Source organism: Oryctolagus cuniculus, chromosome 5 (genome assembly GCF_964237555.1).
Source record: "Oryctolagus cuniculus chromosome 5, mOryCun1.1, whole genome shotgun sequence".
Taxonomy (NCBI): Eukaryota; Metazoa; Chordata; class Mammalia; order Lagomorpha; family Leporidae; genus Oryctolagus; species Oryctolagus cuniculus.
The window spans coordinates 133,110,754-133,130,058 of NC_091436.1; the positions used below are offsets into that span (position 1 = coordinate 133,110,754).

At 50.1% G+C, this 19,305-nt stretch overlaps 1 protein-coding gene across 1 annotated transcript; it reads left to right on the forward strand.

Moving 5' to 3' along the window:
• Window positions 1–934: 934 nt before the first annotated feature.
• PXT1 (peroxisomal testis enriched protein 1) lies at window positions 935–18,222 on the forward strand. Its single transcript, XM_008263255.4, has 3 exons — window positions 935–1,119; window positions 10,651–10,781; window positions 17,105–18,222. Exons 1-3 carry the CDS (start codon window positions 948–950, stop codon window positions 17,207–17,209), a joined length of 408 nt encoding a protein of 135 aa, XP_008261477.3. The 5' UTR covers window positions 935–947; the 3' UTR covers window positions 17,210–18,222.
• The last annotated feature ends 1,083 nt before the right edge of the window (window positions 18,223–19,305 follow it).

Here is a 19,305-nt window from a genome sequence, read left to right on the forward strand (position 1 = left end):
TTTTAAAAATTGCTTTTTTAATGTATTTGAGAGGCAGAGAGAGAGAGAGAGTGTACTCTCACCTTTTCTTTCCCTTTCGGCGACTGCTTAGTTTTGAAAGATAGACGAGGAAGTTGAACTCATGGCCAACCTTTAAGCCAAGAGAATTAAATGCCCAGGAAGAGAATAAGTCTTGGTTCAAATTTTCTCCCACTGGACTGGCGCTGTAAGATCAGAGAGGGCCTGGTGGGGGCTGGGGGAGTTGGGGAGGGTGAAAGAGAGCAAATCAGAATCTCCCCGGGACACACAATGTGTTCTACCCCCACCCCTCCCTACCCCTCTAAGTGTTGACCTTTTTGTTTTTTCTTTTAGATTTATTTTACTTATTTGAAAAATAAAATGACAAAGAGAGAGGCAGGGACAGAAAGAAAGATATTCCATCCTCTGGTTCACTTCCCAGGGCTGGGCCAAGCCAAAGCCAGGAGCCTAGAGCTCCATTCAGGTCTTCCAATCTCCACTGCCTTCCCAGGTGCATTAGCACAGAACTGGATCCTAGGTGGAGTAGCCTGAATTTAAACCAGTGCTCCTAACTGGCTGCACCACTGTGCCAGCCTCTTGATCTATTTTTCTTTTGGCCAAGCTAATTTACCTCTCTTTCTGTGTGTTAACCCCCACCCCCCCCAATGGAATGAGGCTCTGGAAAAGATAAAGAAAAACTAATGGGAGATGAGGATGTGGGGTGGTGGTGCAGCAGACCTAAAGACCAAGTGACCTAGAAAGAAGAACTAAATAGAAAAGGACCTCAGGGATCAGCTGGTTCCACCTACCACCCAAATACAGAGCCCTTTTGCACGTGGAATAAACACTGGCCATGCTGTTAAAACATCAATATTCATCTAACATTTCAAATATTTTACAGAGAAATGGAGAAAATGCTCTCAAAATATATTTTTCAACAGGGAAAAAGCATGAAGAAGAAAAAACACCATAGCATTGTTTATGAACCTACAGAAGCTCTGAATCCATCTCCCAAAGTAACAAATTGTTGCAAATCACAGTGGGCAAAATATAGTATTCAGAAGGCATACATGACCCAACTTGTCAGCTCCAGGCCAGCTCCAGCCATGTCAAGGAATCCAGGTAAGATTTTTTTTGCATTAAACTAAAATAAAGATTACATTTAGCACGTATTTTTCTCAGTATTAGGGACCTAAATTTGGACCTAAATATGCAAGTGTTATTTAAAAGTTAGTTGTAAGAAAATAGTGGTTAATTTATTCATTCAAATTCTTAGTTGGCAAAAAAATCTAAAAGTGACTTTGCTTCACGGTTCTAAATCTCTTGGTTTCTGTCAGCCCTGAATTATTGATGTGGTAACTCATTAAGATGATTCCCAAGTTAGCCAACACAGATCAAATTCAACTTTTAATAAAAATGTGTCTTTAAACTTGACCCGACGATATTTGCATTTCTGCATTGTTAGGGGAGAGACATTATTTTTTGCAAAAAAAAAAAATGTTTTCAAAAATGTGTGAGTCCTCTATGTTCCCAAATGCTGGAAAATTAAAATATGTATATTTTGAGGAGCATTAAAAGGAAAGTGTTGGGGTTCAATTTATATATAGTCTTCTGCTTTCAGATTCAGTATATGCTGGGCCCCCGAAAGGCACTATTAACATGAATTTCAACTATTATGCAGTTTTAACATGCGACTGAGAAAGTGGAAATGTCACATATCCCGGCGGTTGCTCGCCCACCACAGATGTGGCCATTAACCACCTTTAGCGAAGACCCCCAATTCCTGACTTTTACCTGGTTGGCAAGAGTCAACAGCTATTTCTCAAAGCCTGAGGTTCTGCCGCCTAAGAACACCTCCGGGGCGCGCGTTTCTCGGCCTTTGCCCCCGAGGTGCTGCACACACCGTACAGCCCACCCCGCGAACGCGCAGGGGCCCCGCACAGCTGCAGCGACCTGCCGTGGCCCTGGCGCGTTCACACTCGCCGCACCACCGCGGCCTGATTCCGCGGGAAGCCGACGGCTCTCTGGCGTCGCCAGGTCGACCTAACTCGCTCTCCTACCTACGGCTTCGCTTCGGAGGCCGAGCGAGGGCGCGCCCAGCCTGGAACAGCCTGCTCTCCGTCCGCGCGCCCGTGGACGGGCTGAGCTGCGACTGCGACTTTAGCCCAGCGGCCACTGGCGCCGGCCGAGCAGCAGCACGGGGGTCCTCCGAGGGGAGGCCCCTTGCATGTGGGGACCCCGCTGGCGCCCCTATTCCGGCAGCCGCGCGGTTCTCCCCTCACAGTTCACGATTTCGCTCCAGTCACGGGGTGGGGTGAGGTGGGGGCTGCAGGCTTGGGGGGGGGCGCTGTGAGAGGGGCACCGTGCCGTCACGACGGCGTCAGGAGGGGCATTAACTCAGTACACAAGGGGACAGACACACGGGAGGAAGGTTGGGCCGCGAAATCCGTCTGCTGCCCGTGCCGGAGGCCCGCCGCCGGCCGCCGGCTTCCGGCTCCCGGGACCCAGCCCAGGCGGCCGGGAGCGAGCATCGCGCGCGCCCCCGCTCGCGCCGCGGTGCGCGCGCCCCATTGGTCGCAGCCGGCCCACGTGACCCGGGCCGACCCGGGCCGACCGGCGGAGCGCGCACTTTGCACGCCCAGGCACGCGTCCGGGGTCCGGCCAGAGAGCGCTCCGTAGCAGGCGACCTTACAAAACGTTCCCTGAGGAGGGGCCCAGGCACAGTTCGTGCTGAGCAGGCGGCCTCGTCCCCCGGGGGCTTTTGTCCGGGCTGTGACACTGAGACCCACGACGGAAATCACCAGCCGTCCGATGCCTGGAAAATGACTCGCTAAAGCCGGGATTTCTTACTTTGGGGAAATCGACACAGAGAAACGTTAACTCGGGGCGGGGGAAATACGTTCATTTTCTGATCGGGGAACTTGAAGCCACTTTTTCTTAGAAGAGCCGAGGGCTGGGTAGGGAGGTGGGAAGCCCAGAGCAGCCCCTCTGACGCGTCCCTGAAGGGAAGGGAAGGGACCGGAGGGTGGGTCAAGGCTGGCCCTGCCGCCACCGCCGTGCGGGGTGGGCAGAACGGTGACCGTGATCGATAGGAAGGGGCACAAGGCAGGTTCTTCCCTCCTGGCGCGTGGGGTCTGGTATAGACGGCACGGGGCAGGCAGACGCACTTAGAAGCCTTCAGTGTGGCGCCCTAAGTCCTATGAGGAGGCCCAGACGCCGTAACGGGACGTGGGCCTCCCCTGGAAATCAGAGGACGTTTCTCCCGGGTGTAACCCAGGACGGACACCCCAGGAGGGGAGGGGCGCAGGCGCAGGGGGAGCTGGCAGCTTCTCTTGCCCGGACGGCCCTTCTCCCACTGGGCATACGTCCATCTCGCCTCCTAGTTCCCAGAAGACACGTCTTTCCTTTTAATTCCTAGCTTTTAGGGAGTGTCTTGCTGTAACCTGTGATTATTGTTGTAGATAGAGTACATCTAAATAGGGAAGTATGTTGGCATATATAATTAATATGCATTATATAGTGAATATAATAAAAAGCATACAATGATCACAAAATGTAGAGCGCTAAAAAGTGCTGCACACGTTCAAAGTGAGAGATCACATTCTTTTTGGAAGACTGAAAAGGTATCTTAGGGAAAGGAGTTTTCAAGAAACCCTTGAAGATAAGCTGTGGTCAGATGAAGAGACTGTTGTCGAGAAGAGTAAGGCGGCTGGATGAGTGACTTCACTTACGTTCTAAGGGCTCTGAGAAACCACCTAAAGAGATTAGACGTGAATTAAAGCTTTACTTGTAGATTAAGACTGTTCTGTGGTACATTTTCTGCCCGCAATGTGTGTCTTGGAAAATTTTAAATCTCCAGAAATTTGCAACAGTGAGTCTATAGCTAATCAAACACTTCACATGGACTCGCTTTTTTTGTTTAATGTTTTGCCACATTTGACTTATTTTCTCCATCTTTCTCTACACACCTGTGAACACATGCACACAGATTTTTTTTTGCTAAGCCATTTGTGAGAAATCATTTCATTTCATCCCTAAGTATTTCCACATACTGTCTGCTCAGAACAAAGGTATTTTTCGACATAGCCACAATTCTGAAATTTCTGAGGTATTTTAAAATTTGAGAACTGTACTTACAAACAAACAAGAATTGATTTATTGATTGTAAACGCCTTATAACAGTGGTTGACACATTAGAAGTGCTGTAAGTGTTTGCTTAGAAAATATATTTCCCTTATTAAATAGAAGTTTAAAAAAAAAGAAAATATATTTTCTTGGCATGGGTGTCTGGCCTACCAGATAAGATTGGTTAGGACACCTGTATCCTGCATCAGGGTACCTAGGTTTGATATCTGGCTCCAGTTTGTTTTATTTATTTGAAAGGCAGAATTAGAGAGAGAGAGAGAGAGAGAGAGAGAGAGAGATGTCTTCCATCTGCTGGTTCATTCCCCAAATGGCTACAATGGACAGGGATGAGCCAGGAGTCAGGAACCAGGAGCTTCTTCCGGGTCTCCCACATGGGTGCAGGGGCTCAAGGACTTGGGCCATCCTCCACTGCCCTCCAGCATGCATTAGCAGGGAGCTGGATCTGAAGTGGAGCAGCAAGGACTCAAACTGGCACCTACATGGATGCTGGCATTGTAGGAGGCTGTTTAACCCACTGTGCCAAAATCAGCCCTCCAATGTCCATTTTTGAAACTTATCCAATTTATATTTCATTTTCCTAATGCAGATATTGGAGTTTGTCTTTCCCAGGTGACAGTTAATCTGTTGAACTAACAGCTGCAGATCAATATGCTTTTGATTAGCACAGGCAGGCCCGCCCCTAGACCCATTTTGAAGCAGGTGGGGTTTTTGGAGGGTCTCCCCACTCCGTTCCCTTCCTTCTCTGCTGGGTGAGCTCTAGTCCTTACTGGTGTCATCATTTCTTCTCTGCTGATGGCTGGTGAGGGGGGAATCTCATTGATATGTGTATTTTTAGAAGACTATTTATTTGAAAGGCAGAGTTACAGAGAGAGAGAGAGAGAGAGAGAGAGGTCTTCCACCTGCTGGTTCACTCCCCAAATAGGGTTGGGCCAGGCAGAAGCTGGAAGCCTGGAACACCATCCAGGTTCCCCACGTGGGTAGCAGGGGTCCAAGCACTGGGGCCATCTTCCACTGCTTTCCCAGGCACATTAGCGGGGAGCTGTGTTGGAAGCGGACCCGCCACTCTGATATAGAATGCCGGCATCGCAAGCAGTGGCTTAACCTGCTGCGCCACAATGCTGGCCCCAATATGTGTATGTTTCAAGATACTCTTGCAGACAACAATAGAGAACTCAAATGACAGGCAGTGGAGTTGCATTTTGATCCAAAGGCCATGTATTTTACCTACCGTGTAGGCTACCTACAGGCTTACCCATAACTGAGGCGGATCCATGTGCTGGGACTCTGGCCCTCCCTGACACTATCTCCTCGCCACTCTTAACTCTGTGCTGGGGTCCAGGAGCTCTGGTGGGACCTTTGAGACGCAGCTGGGGGGCCTTGCGGGTGTGTATGGCGGTGGAAGTGGGGCGGGTGCTCCCCAGGGCCCTCACCTTTGCCCAGTCAGCTCACAGCCTGACCACTTCCCCTGAAAGGTGTTTTGTTTCCAGCCGTGTCACCCTGTGTAGGTGGCTGACCTCTCCACCCAGGCAGAAGTGGATCCTGTTGGGTGCCCAGTGTATTTAAAAGTGTGAATTTGGGTAATGACCCTGCATTGTTGCTGCTTTAAACTTTTTTTGAATCAAAGCAATTCATGTCTATGGGGACAAATCAGCTAGTACAGAGAGCTTACGGTGACAAAGGGTTTGGACCAGTGCCTGGAACACACAGGCCCTCTAAAAGATCTCTGTTGACTGAGTGCAAAGTCTGCATCCAGCCCCTCACCTTCACCCCCACCGCATTTCACTCTCCCTTTCCCAGAAGGAAAAGTTCAGCTGACCATGTCTTCCCGTTTTCTAGGTCAGTGATCCTCCGCTGTGGCTGCAGGTTGGAATCATCTTGGGAGTTGTGTTTGTTCTTCTATTTGTTTTTTAAAGATTTGTTTATTTATTTGCAAAGCAGAGTTACAGAGAGGCAGAAGCAGAGGGAGATACAGAAAGAAAGGAAGTCTTCCATCCACTGGTTCACTCCCCAAATGGCTACGACAGCCAGAGCTGGGCCGATCCAAAGCCAGAAGCCAGGAGCTTCTTCTGGGTCTCCCAGGTGGGTGCAGGGGCCCAAGGCCACAACAGAGAGCTGGATTGGAAGTGAAGCAGCTAGGAATTGAATCCATAAGGGGTGCCGGCACTGCAGGCTATGGTTTTATGGGCTAAACCACAGCACCAGCCCCCTGTTTTTTTGTTTGTTTTGTTTTTTTGACAGGCGGAGTTAGACAGTGAGAGAGAGAGACAGAGACAGAGAAAAAGGTCTTCCTTCCGTTGGTTCACCTCCCAAATGGCTGCTACAGCCGACGCTGCGCCGATCCGAAGCCAGGAGCCAGGTGCTTCCTCCTGGTCTCCCATGCGGGTGTAGGGGCACAAGCTCTTGGGCCATCCACTGCCCTCCCGGACCACAGCAGAGAGCTGGACTGGAAGAGGAGCAACCAGGACTAGAACCTGGTGCCCATATGGGATGCCGGCGCTGCAGGTGGAGGATTAACCAAGTGAGCCACAGTGCTGGCCCCTCCTTGTTTGTTTTTTAATTTGAGTTGTAGAGAGACAGAAAGAGCTTCCATCTACCTGCCTACCATTGACTCCTGAAATATCTGCAATGGCTGGAACTGAGCTGAGCTGAAGCCGTGTAGCCAGGTATTCAAGCCAGGTCTCCAACTACTTGAGAATCCTACTCCTTGAGCCATCACATGCTGCTTCCCAGGGTTCGCATCAGCAAGCGGTTGGAGCCAGTAGCTTAGGTGGGGCCTGGAACCCAGACACTCTGACAGGGGATGTGGCCATCTCAGCTGGAATCTTAAGTGCTAGCAGAAGACTGACTCTTCTGGGGCTTTTGTGCCTGCGATCTGTGCTGAGTACACTGGGCTGGGGGTGCCAAGGGTGCCAGGCGGGGCTCTTGTTCCCGCATCAGCCCTCCTGTAAGGGGCACATCTCTCTCCCCCTCGCAGCCTCCCAGTCTCCGTGGGATAGACAGGCTTCTAAGCCTCAGGAGCCCCTGAGATGGGTCCTTGGACTTTTCTCTGCCTGATTCACTTGTCCACATCTTATCCCTGCTTCCTGCCTCCAGAAACGTGTACAGCCCACTCATCTGCTGTTGGCTGGGACTCCCATCCTGTTCAGTGTTTTGGCTTTCTTTTTTCTACTCCATTTTGGTGATGTCTTGGAGGGGATTCAGGGAGGAGAAGCCAATCTTGAGCCAGAAGTCACCCAACTCCCATTTTCAGTGAATGAAATCGGGAGTATGCAGGAGGACCAGCACAGGAGACAATATAATATTTACATTATAAGTGGCTGTGGAAGACACTTGCACACCGATTTGGAGCAGGTTTGCTTAGGAACTTCCCTGAAGGCAACCAGGACAGCTGGCACTGGTGCCCCTGCAGGGCCCTCGCCACACAGCCGTGGCGGAAGGCTCCAACACTGGGAGGATGATCTGCCTTACAAAGGAATTAAGTAGAGATTACACACGAGACTTCTGTCCAAATTTCTTACGAGGCCATTTAGATTCAGGTTTTATTTTCAGAACCATGTGTGCTTATATAGTCACATAACTTTTCAGTAGTCCTTATTGTATTAGGTGGGATACTTTTGTCCTCTGGACATTCAAAATCCAACTCTTCAAAAATAATGCCAATTTTGACCCTTATTTCCTTCAGTCTGATGATCTTGTCAGAAGACTCTCACTTGCCTCCAATATATGACCTGAATATTCTCTGGCTACAATGTTGTAATATGATGGTGTCGCTGTCTTGGTGTGCGAATGTCACAGGGCAGGGGCACCAGCTCTCTTCAGCTAGCAAGTAATGCCATATGCAGGTGGGCCATAGCAGAGCTCTCAACCCATTTTACGTTAACTTTTATGAAGTAAATGGACAGAACCCCAGACACAACCTCCCATTATCAGGAAGTTTACTTACTTTTTTTTTTTTTTTAATGTAGATCCAACTTCAGTGTAAAGGCTCAATATTTTAAAAAAGTGTGTATCCAGGGCTACCGCGTGGAGCCAGGAACTCAGTCCAGGTCTCCAACATGAGTGGCAGGGACCCAATTACTTGAGCCATCATTGTTGCCTCCCAGCGTCCACATTAACTGGAAGCTGGAGTTGGATGCTGAATCCAGGCCATATGCTGTAGGCCAAGTGCCTACCTCAGGCGCTTAATTTTTTAAAAAAAGATTTATTATTTATTTTATTTATTTGAAAGGCAGAGTTACAGAGAGAGGTAGAACCAGAGAGAGAGAGAGAGAGAGGTCTTCCATCTGCTGGTTCACTCCCCAAATGACTGCAACAGCCAGAGATGAGCTGATCTGAAGCCAGGAGCCAGGAGCTTCTTCCAGGTCTCCCACGTGGGTGCAGGGACCCAAGGACTTGGGCCATCCTCTACTGCTTTCTCAGGCCATAGCCGAGAGCTTGATCAGAAGTGGAACAGCTGGGACACAAACCGATGCCCAAGTGGGATACTGGCATTGTAGGCCATGGCTTCACCTGCCAAGCCCCAGCGCTGGCCCCTCCTGGATAATTCCTGGCCATCCTTCAAACTTCAGGACTCAGCTCAGCTGTCAGCTCCTTTGGGACATCTTCCTGGCCCCTCTGTGCAAACCTCACTCTTGCTCTAACCTAGTAAATCATAAGTTGTGTATTTTTCTTTCTTACCCTGGGCTCTTTGATTTTTTTTAAAATTTTCAATATATTAGAAAGGCAGAGAAAAAGGGAGGGAGGGAGGGAGGGAGAGAGAGAGAGAGAAAGAATCTCCTGTCACCTGGTTCACTTCCCACATGCATGCAATAGCTCTCGTTGGACCAGATTGAAGCCAACAGTTGAGAACTCAGTCGAGGCCTCCCACACTGGTGGCAGGGACCCAAGCACTTGAGCCGCCATCTGCTGCTTCCCAGTGTGCATTAACAGGAAGCTGGAATTGGAAGTGGAGCTGGGACTCTAACACAGGCACTGCGATGTGGGATGTGAGCATTCCAAGCAGTGTTGTAACCACTGCACCAAATGCCCATCGCTTTGAGGGCAGGCCTTAAAAAATAAAAGGTCCTGGGGCACAGCAGGTAAAGCTGCCAACACCAGCATCCCATACGGGTGCCGGGTTCGTGTCCTAGCTGATCCATTTCTTTTTAAATTAATTAATTAATTAATTAATTTGAAAGTTAGAGATACACAGAGAGAGGAGAGGCAGAGAGAGAGAGAGAGAGAGAGGTCTTCCACCTGCTGGTTCACTCCCCAGTGGGCCACTAATGACCAGAGCTGCACCAATCCGAAGCCAGGAGTCAGGAGCTTCTTCCAAGTCTTCCTCACGGGTGCAGGGGCCCAAGGACTTGGGCCATCCTCTACTGCTTTCTCAGGCCATAGCAGAGAGCTGGATTGGAAGTGGAGCAGCCAGGACTTGAACTGGCACCCATATGGAATGCCAGCGCTGCAGGCAGCAGCTTTACCTGCTACGCCACAGCGCCGGCCCCAGGCTGATCCACTTCTGATCCTGCTCCCTACTAATGGCCTTCTGAAAAGCAGCAGAGGACATTCCTAGTGTGTGGGTCCTTGCCTTGGGTCCATGTGGGAGACCCAGATGAAGCTTCTGACTCCTAACTTCAGCCTGGCCCAGTGCTGGCTGTTGTGGCTATCTGGGGAGCCAACCAGTGGATAGAAGATCTCTCTGTCTCCTCTCCGTAACTCTTTCAAAAATAAGTAAGTGGGGCTGGCGCTGTGGCTCACTTGGTTAATCCTCTGCCTGTGGCGCTGGCATCCCATATGGACACCGGGTTCTAGTCCCGGTTGCTCCTCTTCCAGTGCAGCTCTCTGCTGTAGCCCAGGAAGGCAATGGAGGATGGCCCAGTTGTTTGGGCCCCTGTGCCCGCATGGGAGACCAGGAGGAAGCACCAGGCTCCTGGCTCCTGGCTTCGGATCAGTGCAGTGCCGGCTGTAGCGGCCATTTGGGGGGTGAACCAACGGAAGGAAGACCTTTCTCTCTGTCTCTCTCACTGTCTAACTCTATCTGTCAAATAAATAAAAAAATAAGTAAGTAAATCTTTAAAAATAAATAAATAAATAGTTTTAATTTCTAAAAAGATTATTTTATTTGACAGGAAGAGAGAGAGAGCAAGTGAACTTCTATCTGCGGTTCACTCCCGAAATGCTCACAACAGCCAGGGCTGGGCCATGCTGAGACTGGGAGCCAGGGACTCAGTCCAGGTCTCCCATCATATGAGTGGCAGCGTCCTGACTTTTTGAACCATCACCTGCTGCCTCGTAGGGTGTGTATTAGCAGAAAGCAGGACTGAACCCAGGCACTCTAATATGGGATGCGTGTGTCCCAAATGGGGTTTTAACTACCATGCTCCCAGGTTTTGCCTTTTGATAATTATTTTCTTGATTGGGTTTCATCTCTCTCATTGTCTGATGTAGTTTTCAGTAACTAGTGGTGAATCATTTTACCCATGGTTAATAGAGTTTTCTCTTTCAAACTCTTTCCTGTCAATGCAGATCACAACCCCCCTTCTCAGCCCAAAGAGAATAGCATCGGCCAGAACCATCACCAGGAAGAGATAATTCAGAAGTTGGCCATACAATTGAGACTCATTGGGGACAGCATCAATCACAGGATGGTTCAAGAGGTGAGACTTCCTTTTTCCCAGCAAGGGCCTGTCAGGTGGGAGGAAAGAGCAAAGACAGCAAGCAATTGCTGCCCCGTGGCCAAGGTGCCCAGGAGTGGTCAGAGCTCTGGGACCAACAATGCCACACACAATCAGCAGATCTAAAAATCGTGAGCCTGTGTCAAGGCCAGCGTTTGCTGTCATCCTTGCTACCCTCGCTGTGATTCGTGGACTGGCAGCAGCAGCATCCCCAGGGACCTGGTTAGATGCTCAAAATCCTGCCCACACCACCAGGAAGTCACAAGCCAGAATGGGCCTTTTTGCACATGGCCCAGGGGATCCGTGTGCACATCAATTAGGGAGAAACTGATGCACCCTCTCACAGTAGGATTAGAATTACCTATGGAGTTTTAGCTACTAGAGATGCCTGGGCCCACCTCTGGGACATTCTGATGTAATTGGCATTTTCCTAGCTCCCCGGGGTGAATCTAATGTGCAGTTGGAGCAGAAGCTGTGCCTTAGCTCTGGCTTCCCCTCCTTAAACCAACCCGAAGGCTGTGGCTCGAGTCCCGCCCCCAGGGACTTCTGATTATGGTTAGAGATGATAAGGGAATTAGGAAAGACTAAAAGGCTACTGTTTGAAATCTTGGGGGTGATGACACCCACAGCTAGCCTAGTTTTCCTCTAGAACAACCTGCAGTGGGCAACAGAGGAGGAACCATTGCATGGCGGCCCATGGTGGAGGGCTGGCTGTGCCTCAGAACCCAGCTTCTTCCCTTAACTTCACGGCCGGTGAGGATTCTTGTTAATCCCCATCACTGCCTCCACGCTGTCCTCAGTGAGCCTGTGTCCTCCCCACCAATTTTCTTTCTGTCTCTATTCATTTGCCTATTTGGGGCATTTTTTAAAAAAAGATTTATTATTTGGAAGACAAAGTTATAGAGAGAGAGGGAGAGACAGAGACAGAGAGATCCTCCAACCACTGGCTCACTCTCCAAATGATGGCAACTAGCAGGGCTGGGTCAGGCAGAAGCCTGAGCCTAGAACTCCATCTGGTCTTCAAGCACCTGGGCCAGGCTCCACTGCTTTCCCAAGCACATTTACCAGGGAGCTGGATTGGAAGTGGAGCAGCCAGGACTTGAACCAGCACTCCCATGGGATGCCGGCACTGCAGGTGGAAGCTTTACCTGCTGTGCCACAGCAATGGCCCCTATTATTATTGTTGTTGTTGTTCTGTTGTTTTTAAGATGTGTTTATTTGTTCTCAGAGTTACAGAGAGAGAGAGAGAGATCTTCCATCTGATGGTTTATTCCGCAAATGGCCACAATGGCCAGGGCTAGACCAGGCCAAAGCCAGGATCCAGGAGCTTCATCCAGGTCTCCCACATAGGTAGCAGAGACCCAAGAACTTGGGGGCATCCTCTGCTGCTTTTCCTAAGCTATTAGCAGGGAGCTATTAGTATTGAAAGTGGAGCAGCTGGGACACGAACTGGTGCTCATATGAGATGCCAGCATCATAGATGGTGGCTTTACCTACTATGCCACAACGCTGACCCCAATTGTTATTTTTTAAAGATTTATTTATTTATTTGAAAGGCAAAGTTACACAGAGAGGGAAATGTAGAGACAGAGATATTTGGGGCATTTAATGTAAGTAGAGCAGCACAGTATATAGCCTTTTGGTGAAGCTTATTTCACTCAAAGTTCTTTAAAAAAAAAAAAAAAAAAAAAAGCTGAAGCCAGGGGCTAGGAACTCCACCCAGGTCTCCCATGTAGGGGCAGGGGCCAAGCACTTGGTCCATCTTCCACTGCTTTCCCACACACATTAGCAGGGAGCTGGATTGGAAGTGGAGCAGCCGGGAATCAAACCAGTGCCCATGTGGGATGCCGGTGTTGCAGGAGTTGGCTTAACCCGCCGTGCCACAGTGCGGCCCCCATGCCTTTAACTCTCTGGGGAATACACCTAGAGAAGGAGGTGCTGGGTCATGTGACCACTCTATGTTTCATTTTAGGGGACTTCCAGGCTGTTTTCCAAAGTGGTTGCACCGTTTTGGACTGTGGCCCAGCAGCAGTGCAGGAGGGTTCTGGTTTTCTGCTTCCTGGTCAAAACATTTATCATTGCCTGTGAACACAGCCAGCCTGGGCTGTGAGAAGTGGTATCTCACTGTGGTTTTGATTTGCATCTTCCCGATTGCTAGCCAAGCACATCTTTTCTTTGGACAAGAGATACAGCTTTGTCTTTTTATTACTGACTTGAAGAAGTTAATTATGTATTCCAGGTGTCAGTTAAGTGATTTGTAAATATTTTGCCCAACCCAGTAGGTTGTCCTTTCACTTTCCTGGATGATGTTCCTTGAAGTAGAAAACTTTTTAATTTTGATAAAGTTCAATTTATCTATTTCTTCTTTTGTAGCTAGTGCTTTTGGTGTTGTATCTAATAAATAATTGCCTAGTTCAAGGTCATGAAGATTTACTCTTATGTTTTCTTCTAAGAGCTTTATAGTTCTAGTTATTAAATTTGGATCTTTGATCCATTTGAAGTTAATTTTTCTATATTTTCTATATGGCTTGAGTTATAAATACAACTCTTTTTTTTGTTCTAATGTGGTTATCCAGCTGTCCCAGCATCCACTATCGAAAAGCCCCATTGGCTTCTCCTGGCAGCCTTGTTGGAAGTCAATTGGCTGTGAGCGTGAGGGTGTGTTTCTGGACTCTCAGTTCTATTCCATGGATCTATGTGTCTGACCTTAGCCTGTTCCAGCTTTTCTTGCAATATTTTATAAACCTGGCTGCAACCCAGACTTTTAAAGATATCATGTCCCAGGGCCAGTGCTGTGGTGTAGTAGGTTAAGCCTCTGCCTGTTTGAGTCCCAGCTGTTCCACTTCCAATCCAGCTCTCTGCATGGCCTGAGAAAGCAGTGGAAGATGGCCCAAGTGCTTAGTCCCCTGCACCTGCATGGGAGACCTGGAGGAAGCTCCTGGCTCCTGGCTTTGGATCAGCCCAGCTGCGGCTGTTGCAGCCATTTGGGGAGTGAACCAGCAGATGGAGGACCTCTCTGTCTCTTCCTCTTTCTGTAACTCTGCCTCTCATATAAATAAACAAACCAGTAAACAATAATGGTAATTCAGAAAGCTCCTCCTGTGTTTGGCTCTAAAACTGTGAGCGCCTTTGCGGGATGTCACGCCTGGCAGGGAACAGGGCTTCACTGTTTGCCTTTGGTGCCTGCTTAGCCAGGCTGTCGCGGGGACTCTGGAAGTCTTCCTGCTGCGCATGCTCTCGCAGAAATGGCCAGTCTGCCCTGGACACTGCCAGCAAGGAGCTCGCCACCTTTTATTTCTGTCTCCTCAACTGTTTATGGTTTTTGTTCTCTCGCAGGGATTTTTGTTCAAGCACCTGTTTTGTTTCTTTTAAATCTGGGGCCTGTCATTTTTCTAAGTATAAAATGTGTTCTAACACGGGCTTCTCGTTGCCTCTGGGGTCTTAAATGCGGTGCCTGCGGCATTTTTCTCCAAGGAGCTGCTACAATTCTGCCGTAAACAGCCCTGGGGCCTGCACAGTCCTGTGGTTTCCCCACGCCTCCATCGGCAGTCTCTCATTTCCCCTCCCTGCATTATCCTAATTCGACTGTGCCATCTGCTTCCTCTGCGACCCTGATTGATACAGGAATGCTTTTCTTAGTTTGTTAGAAAAAGGGAAGGGAAACAGACATTCACTTATTAAGTTTACTATTTATTTATTTTTATTTTTGTTTTTTATTTTTTTGGCAGGCAGAGTGGACAGTGAGAGAGACAGAGAGAAAGGTCTTCCTTTGCTGTTGGTTCACCCTCCAATGGCCGCTGCGGCCGGCGCACTGCGGCCGGCGCACCGCGCTGATCCGATGGCAGAAGCCAGGTACTTCTCCTGGTCTCCCATGGGGTGCAGGGCCCAAGGACTTGGGTCATCCTCCACTGCACTTCATGGCCACAGCAGAGAGCTGGCCTGGAAGAGGGGCAACCGGGACAGAATCCGGTGCCCCGACTGGGACTAGAACCCAGTGTGCCGGCGCCACAAGGCAGAGGATTAGCCTAGTGAGCTGCGGCGCCGGCCAAGTTTACTATTTATTTTTAAAAATACTTATTATTTCTTTGAATGGCAGAGCAACAGACACACACACACACACACAGAATCTTTCCTTCTCTGGTTCACTCCCCAGATGGTTGCAGTAGCCGAAGCCAGGAACCAGGAACTCCAAACAAGTCTCCTATGTTGATGTTGGGGCCCAACTACTTGGCCATCATCTGCTGCCTTCCCCTAGTGGAAAGTTGGATTGCAAGCAGAGCAGCCAGGACTCAAACTGGCACTCCGATATGGGATGGCAGCAGCATAAGCTGATGCTTAACCTGCTGCCCCACAATGTCAGCCGCCCCAACTTACCTGTTTGAGAAGCAGAGACACAGAGAGGGAGAGGGAGAGGGAGAGGGAGAGGGAGAGGGAGAGGGGGAGAGAGGGAGAGAGGGAGAGAGGGAGAGAGGGAGAGAGAGAAGGAGAGAGAGAGAGAAAGGGATCTCCCTTAGCTTGTTCACTCCTTAAATGCCTACAACAGCCAGGGCTGGGCCAGGCTGAAGCCAGGAGCCAGGGACTCAATGCAGGTCTCCCACGTGGGTGGCGGGAACCCAACTACCTGAGAGAACACCTGCTGTTCTCAAGGCATGTGTGAGCCAGGAGCTGGGATCTGGAGCAGAGCTGGGCCTTGAACCCAGACACTCGGATGCGGGCTGTGTGTGTTCTAATTGCTATGCCAAACGCCTGTCCCTTAAGAATGACTGAACAATTTAGTTCTCCCAACAGTCCTGTGAATTACATCATGGGTGTTTCAGGAGAAGCTGAGTGTCAGACAGACTGTGTAACCTGTCTGAGGCCACTGAGCTTCTAAGTGACAAAGCTGGACTTAAGGGTGCAAGGCTCTTTTCTCTTCTGCCACACCGGGAGGAAATGCATTTGGTTTTCCTTTAACGATTTCCAGTCCTGGCAAAACATAATCTGGATTGCTGAGCTTGCTGCTAACGATTTCTCATTCATTCAGTCAGTCAGTGAATTAATATTTGTTGAGCACCTGCTGTGCGTCAGGCCCTGGTTAAGTGCTGGAGATATGGCAGCAGTCAAAAGACAAAGCTGCCCGATTTCAGAGTTCATAAGGGAGACAAAGGGTTGAGGGGATCAGGTGGGGGCGGCTGTTTTGGTAAAAAAGCAAACAAGGCTGAAGATGCCGGGGGGGGGGGGGGAGTTGCAATATTTTTTTTTAAAGATTTATTTATTTTACTTGAAAGTCAGAGTTACACAGAAAGAGAAAGAGAGGCAGAAAGAGAGAGATTTTCCATCCGCTGGTTCACTCTTCAATTGGCCACAGTGGCCGGAGCTGTGCTGATCTGAAGCCAGCAGCCAGGAGCTTCCTCCAGGTCTTCCCATGTGGGTGCAGAAGCCCAAGGACTTGGGCCATCTTCCACTGCTTTCCCAGGCCATAGCAGAGAGCTGGATCGGAAGTGGAGCAGCTGGGACTAGAACCGGCGCCCAAATGGGATGCCAGCACTGCAGGTGGCGGCTTTACCTGCCACGGCACAGCACCGGTCCCAGGGTTGCGATCTTGAGGAAAAGGAGTGAGGAGAAGGCGTCCTGGAGAAGGTGATTTCTGAGGAAAACCTGGGAAGAGATGGGGGACATGGCAGTGGGGACATCAGAGGCAGGCAGGCAACAAAGGCCCTGGGGCAGGAGCGGGCCTGGCGTGCGTGGAGGCTGGAGTGGCTGAAGATGAGAGAGGGAATGGGAGGAGGCCGAACGTGACGTGGACGTGAACGGCTCAGGCAGAGGGCCTTGCAGTCCTCGTGAGGGAGGTGACGCCACGGAAGAGCCCCGGGCATAGCAGCCACATGCGGCTGCCCAGTGGGGACCGCGTTTGGGTCTGCCCCTCAGCCTCCTCCTCCTGATGTCCCCACAGGAAAACAGTGGCGCTAACTCACTGCTCCGGTGAGCCTTGTCACCTGCAACTTTATTCCCTTCATCCACCCACGCCTGCTCTATACCCTCGAAAGCCTGCTGGCTTCCTGGGGAGGCCTCCCTAAACGTCATGGGGGTTGGGGACAGAGGAGCAGCTGGCTGTCGCTGGCCAGAGTGCGCAAATGGCTGGTGGTCACCGCGGGAGAACTCAGCGGGCCACACAGAGGCCGGGACGCCTGCAATGCTCAGCCCCTTCGGCTCGTGCCACTCACGGAGCAGCCCAGGATGGAGCCGCTGTTGTCTATTGCTTTAAACTTCGGGTTTCTTGGTTGCTTTTGCTTTCTTAACACTCTCTTCCCTCTCTCTGAAAACAGGCTCTTCCGCTGGATGGCAGGGATGCCCTGCCTCGTTTTGTCCTATTTTTCTTCAGAAGAGTTCAGGTGCTGCTGCGCTTCTTCTGGAATGACCATTTGTTGTAAAAAGAAAGGTCCACGTCACGTTCGGCCTGCCTTCCGCCTTCTGAGAAATGTGGATCCTGCAGGCGCAGACGGGAGCAAGACTTCTCGGTCCCCCTCCCTTTTCGCCCGTCCCTGTCGGCCCCCGCCCGCCTTGTTGGGGAGCTGTGGCCTGACCGGCTGAGCAGCCACCAGAACAGCGTGTGATCGCCCGTGGAGTGGTTAGGGACCCAGGAGACACAGGCGCCTGACTGGTCTCAGGGCCCCTGGTTGGCTCCCCTTGAGCTCTTCTTCCTGTGGATGAAATAGGACCCCATCATCAAACCCAAGATGACGGAGGCGGGCATTGTGTCCTGGGCCTCTCCCCAGGTGCCATGCCCAACAGTGACCTGGTGGCCCCAGCCTCGTTGCCTGTGTCCGGACCTGCAGGGCCATCTTCTCCCCGTCCTTTTCAGCCATATACCCCTCCACTTCCCTGCAGTCCCAGCTCCTACTTCTCTGGAACTCGCTGTGGCCAACACTCCAGTGCAAGCTGGGGGGGCTCAGACACATCCCACTCCCCTGCCTGAGCCCCGCCCCCCACGGTTGGCCAGCCTGCTCCCAGGTAGCCCCAACCCTGGCTTCCCGGATCACTTCCACGTTTTCCCACCTCTCCCAGCCCTGCCCACAGGCCTGTCTGCTCTGCTGCTCCTCCTTCAGGCTTGCTCTGTTCCAACTGGGCCTGTGTGGACCCTGGCCAGCAGCCCTGCCTTCTAGAAACCTGAACTGCAGGGCCAGAGGAGCTATGAGCTCATCACGAGGCACAAACCTGTACCGGGTTCCTCTCGGCCGTGGCCGCGTGCTCTGAGTGCTAGGCCCTTTGCTGCTTGGGTGTGTGTTACTCATTCGCTTCTGCCCCTTTAACCTGTCTGTCTGCCCCACAGTCCCTCACTCCCCTGTTAAAATAACCACATCCGTTAAGAAAGTTTGTTGTTAAGAGTTAAAAGTTCCACGTGTGTATCTTGTTAAGAACTACTAACTTTAACAGAGAAATAAATGTTGTTACATTATTGAGCATGAACCCGGGGTGCGTATTTCTTCTGTGAAGCTGGGAGCCCTTGCCTTCCTGCCTGGGTTCCCCACGATTTGTGCCGCTGAAGACCCACGCATCGCCTTCGTGGCTCCGGTTTTTTCAGTCTGTGAATCTCCATCATCATCTAGGTCATGGCCAACTGGCCTGGAGCAGACTCCAAAACTCCCTTTTATTTATTTATTTATTTTTTAATTCTTTTGAGGTAGGCACTTTTTCATATGGTTCGAAAATCAGAATGATATAAAAAGGTTTACAGTAAAAAAGCCACTCTTACTTTCTTCCCCACATTTCAGTTATGCTTATTAGCTTGTTAGGTGCCTTCCGGGGCTTCTTTGTACAAGCAGCAGTGACAGACCTATGCCTCGCATAGACAGTCACCCTGGGTACCCACCGGGGACTGCTTCCAGGGTCTCCATAGACGCAAAATGCAGAGATGTTCAAGTCCCCCGATAAAATGGTGCAGTGTTTACCCAGAGCCTGCACACGAGCACTCCTCACACCCGAGCTCTTCTCTAGATTGCTACGACACCTGATACAGTGTACATAGATGCTGTACTGCGTTGATTTAGGGAATAGTAACAAGAAAAAAGGTCTGTGTATGTTCAGGACCAACATGGGTGTTTGCGATTGCCATTTAGTGGAATTTGTGGGTGCAGAGCCCTTGGCTATGGAAGGCTGACCATTATACAGAGAGATGGGGCTTTAAAACATTCACGAACAATCCACATTATCCTTTAATTCAATTGTCCAGGACTTTTTGAAGCCCTGTGTGTGTAGGAGTGTGCATACGTGTGAGTGTGTATATTGTGACAGTGTGCGTATATAATGTGGGTATAGTGTGGATGTGTATGATTGTGTATGTGAGTGTGTATATAGCATGTATTGTGTGTGTATATAGTGTGTATTATGAGCGTGTGTATAGTGTGTTTGAGTGTATTGTGATAGTGTGTGTGTGTATGAGTGTGTGAGTGTGTATAGTGTGCATGTGTGTATAGCATGTATTGTGAGTGTGTGTATAGTGTGGATGTATGTATAGTGTGTATTGTGA

Bases quoted from the DNA above. Each gene is read 5' to 3' on its own strand.
- PXT1 (XM_008263255.4), top strand. From the start codon at position 948: ATGAAGAAGAAAAAACACCATAGCATTGTTTATGAACCTACAGAAGCT. The intron at 1,120-10,650 runs GTAAGATTTTTT...CTGTCAATGCAG, and splicing joins AGCCATGTCAAGGAATCCAG to ATCACAACCCCCCTTCTCAG. The intron at 10,782-17,104 runs GTGAGACTTCCT...CTCTGAAAACAG, and splicing joins ATCACAGGATGGTTCAAGAG to GCTCTTCCGCTGGATGGCAG.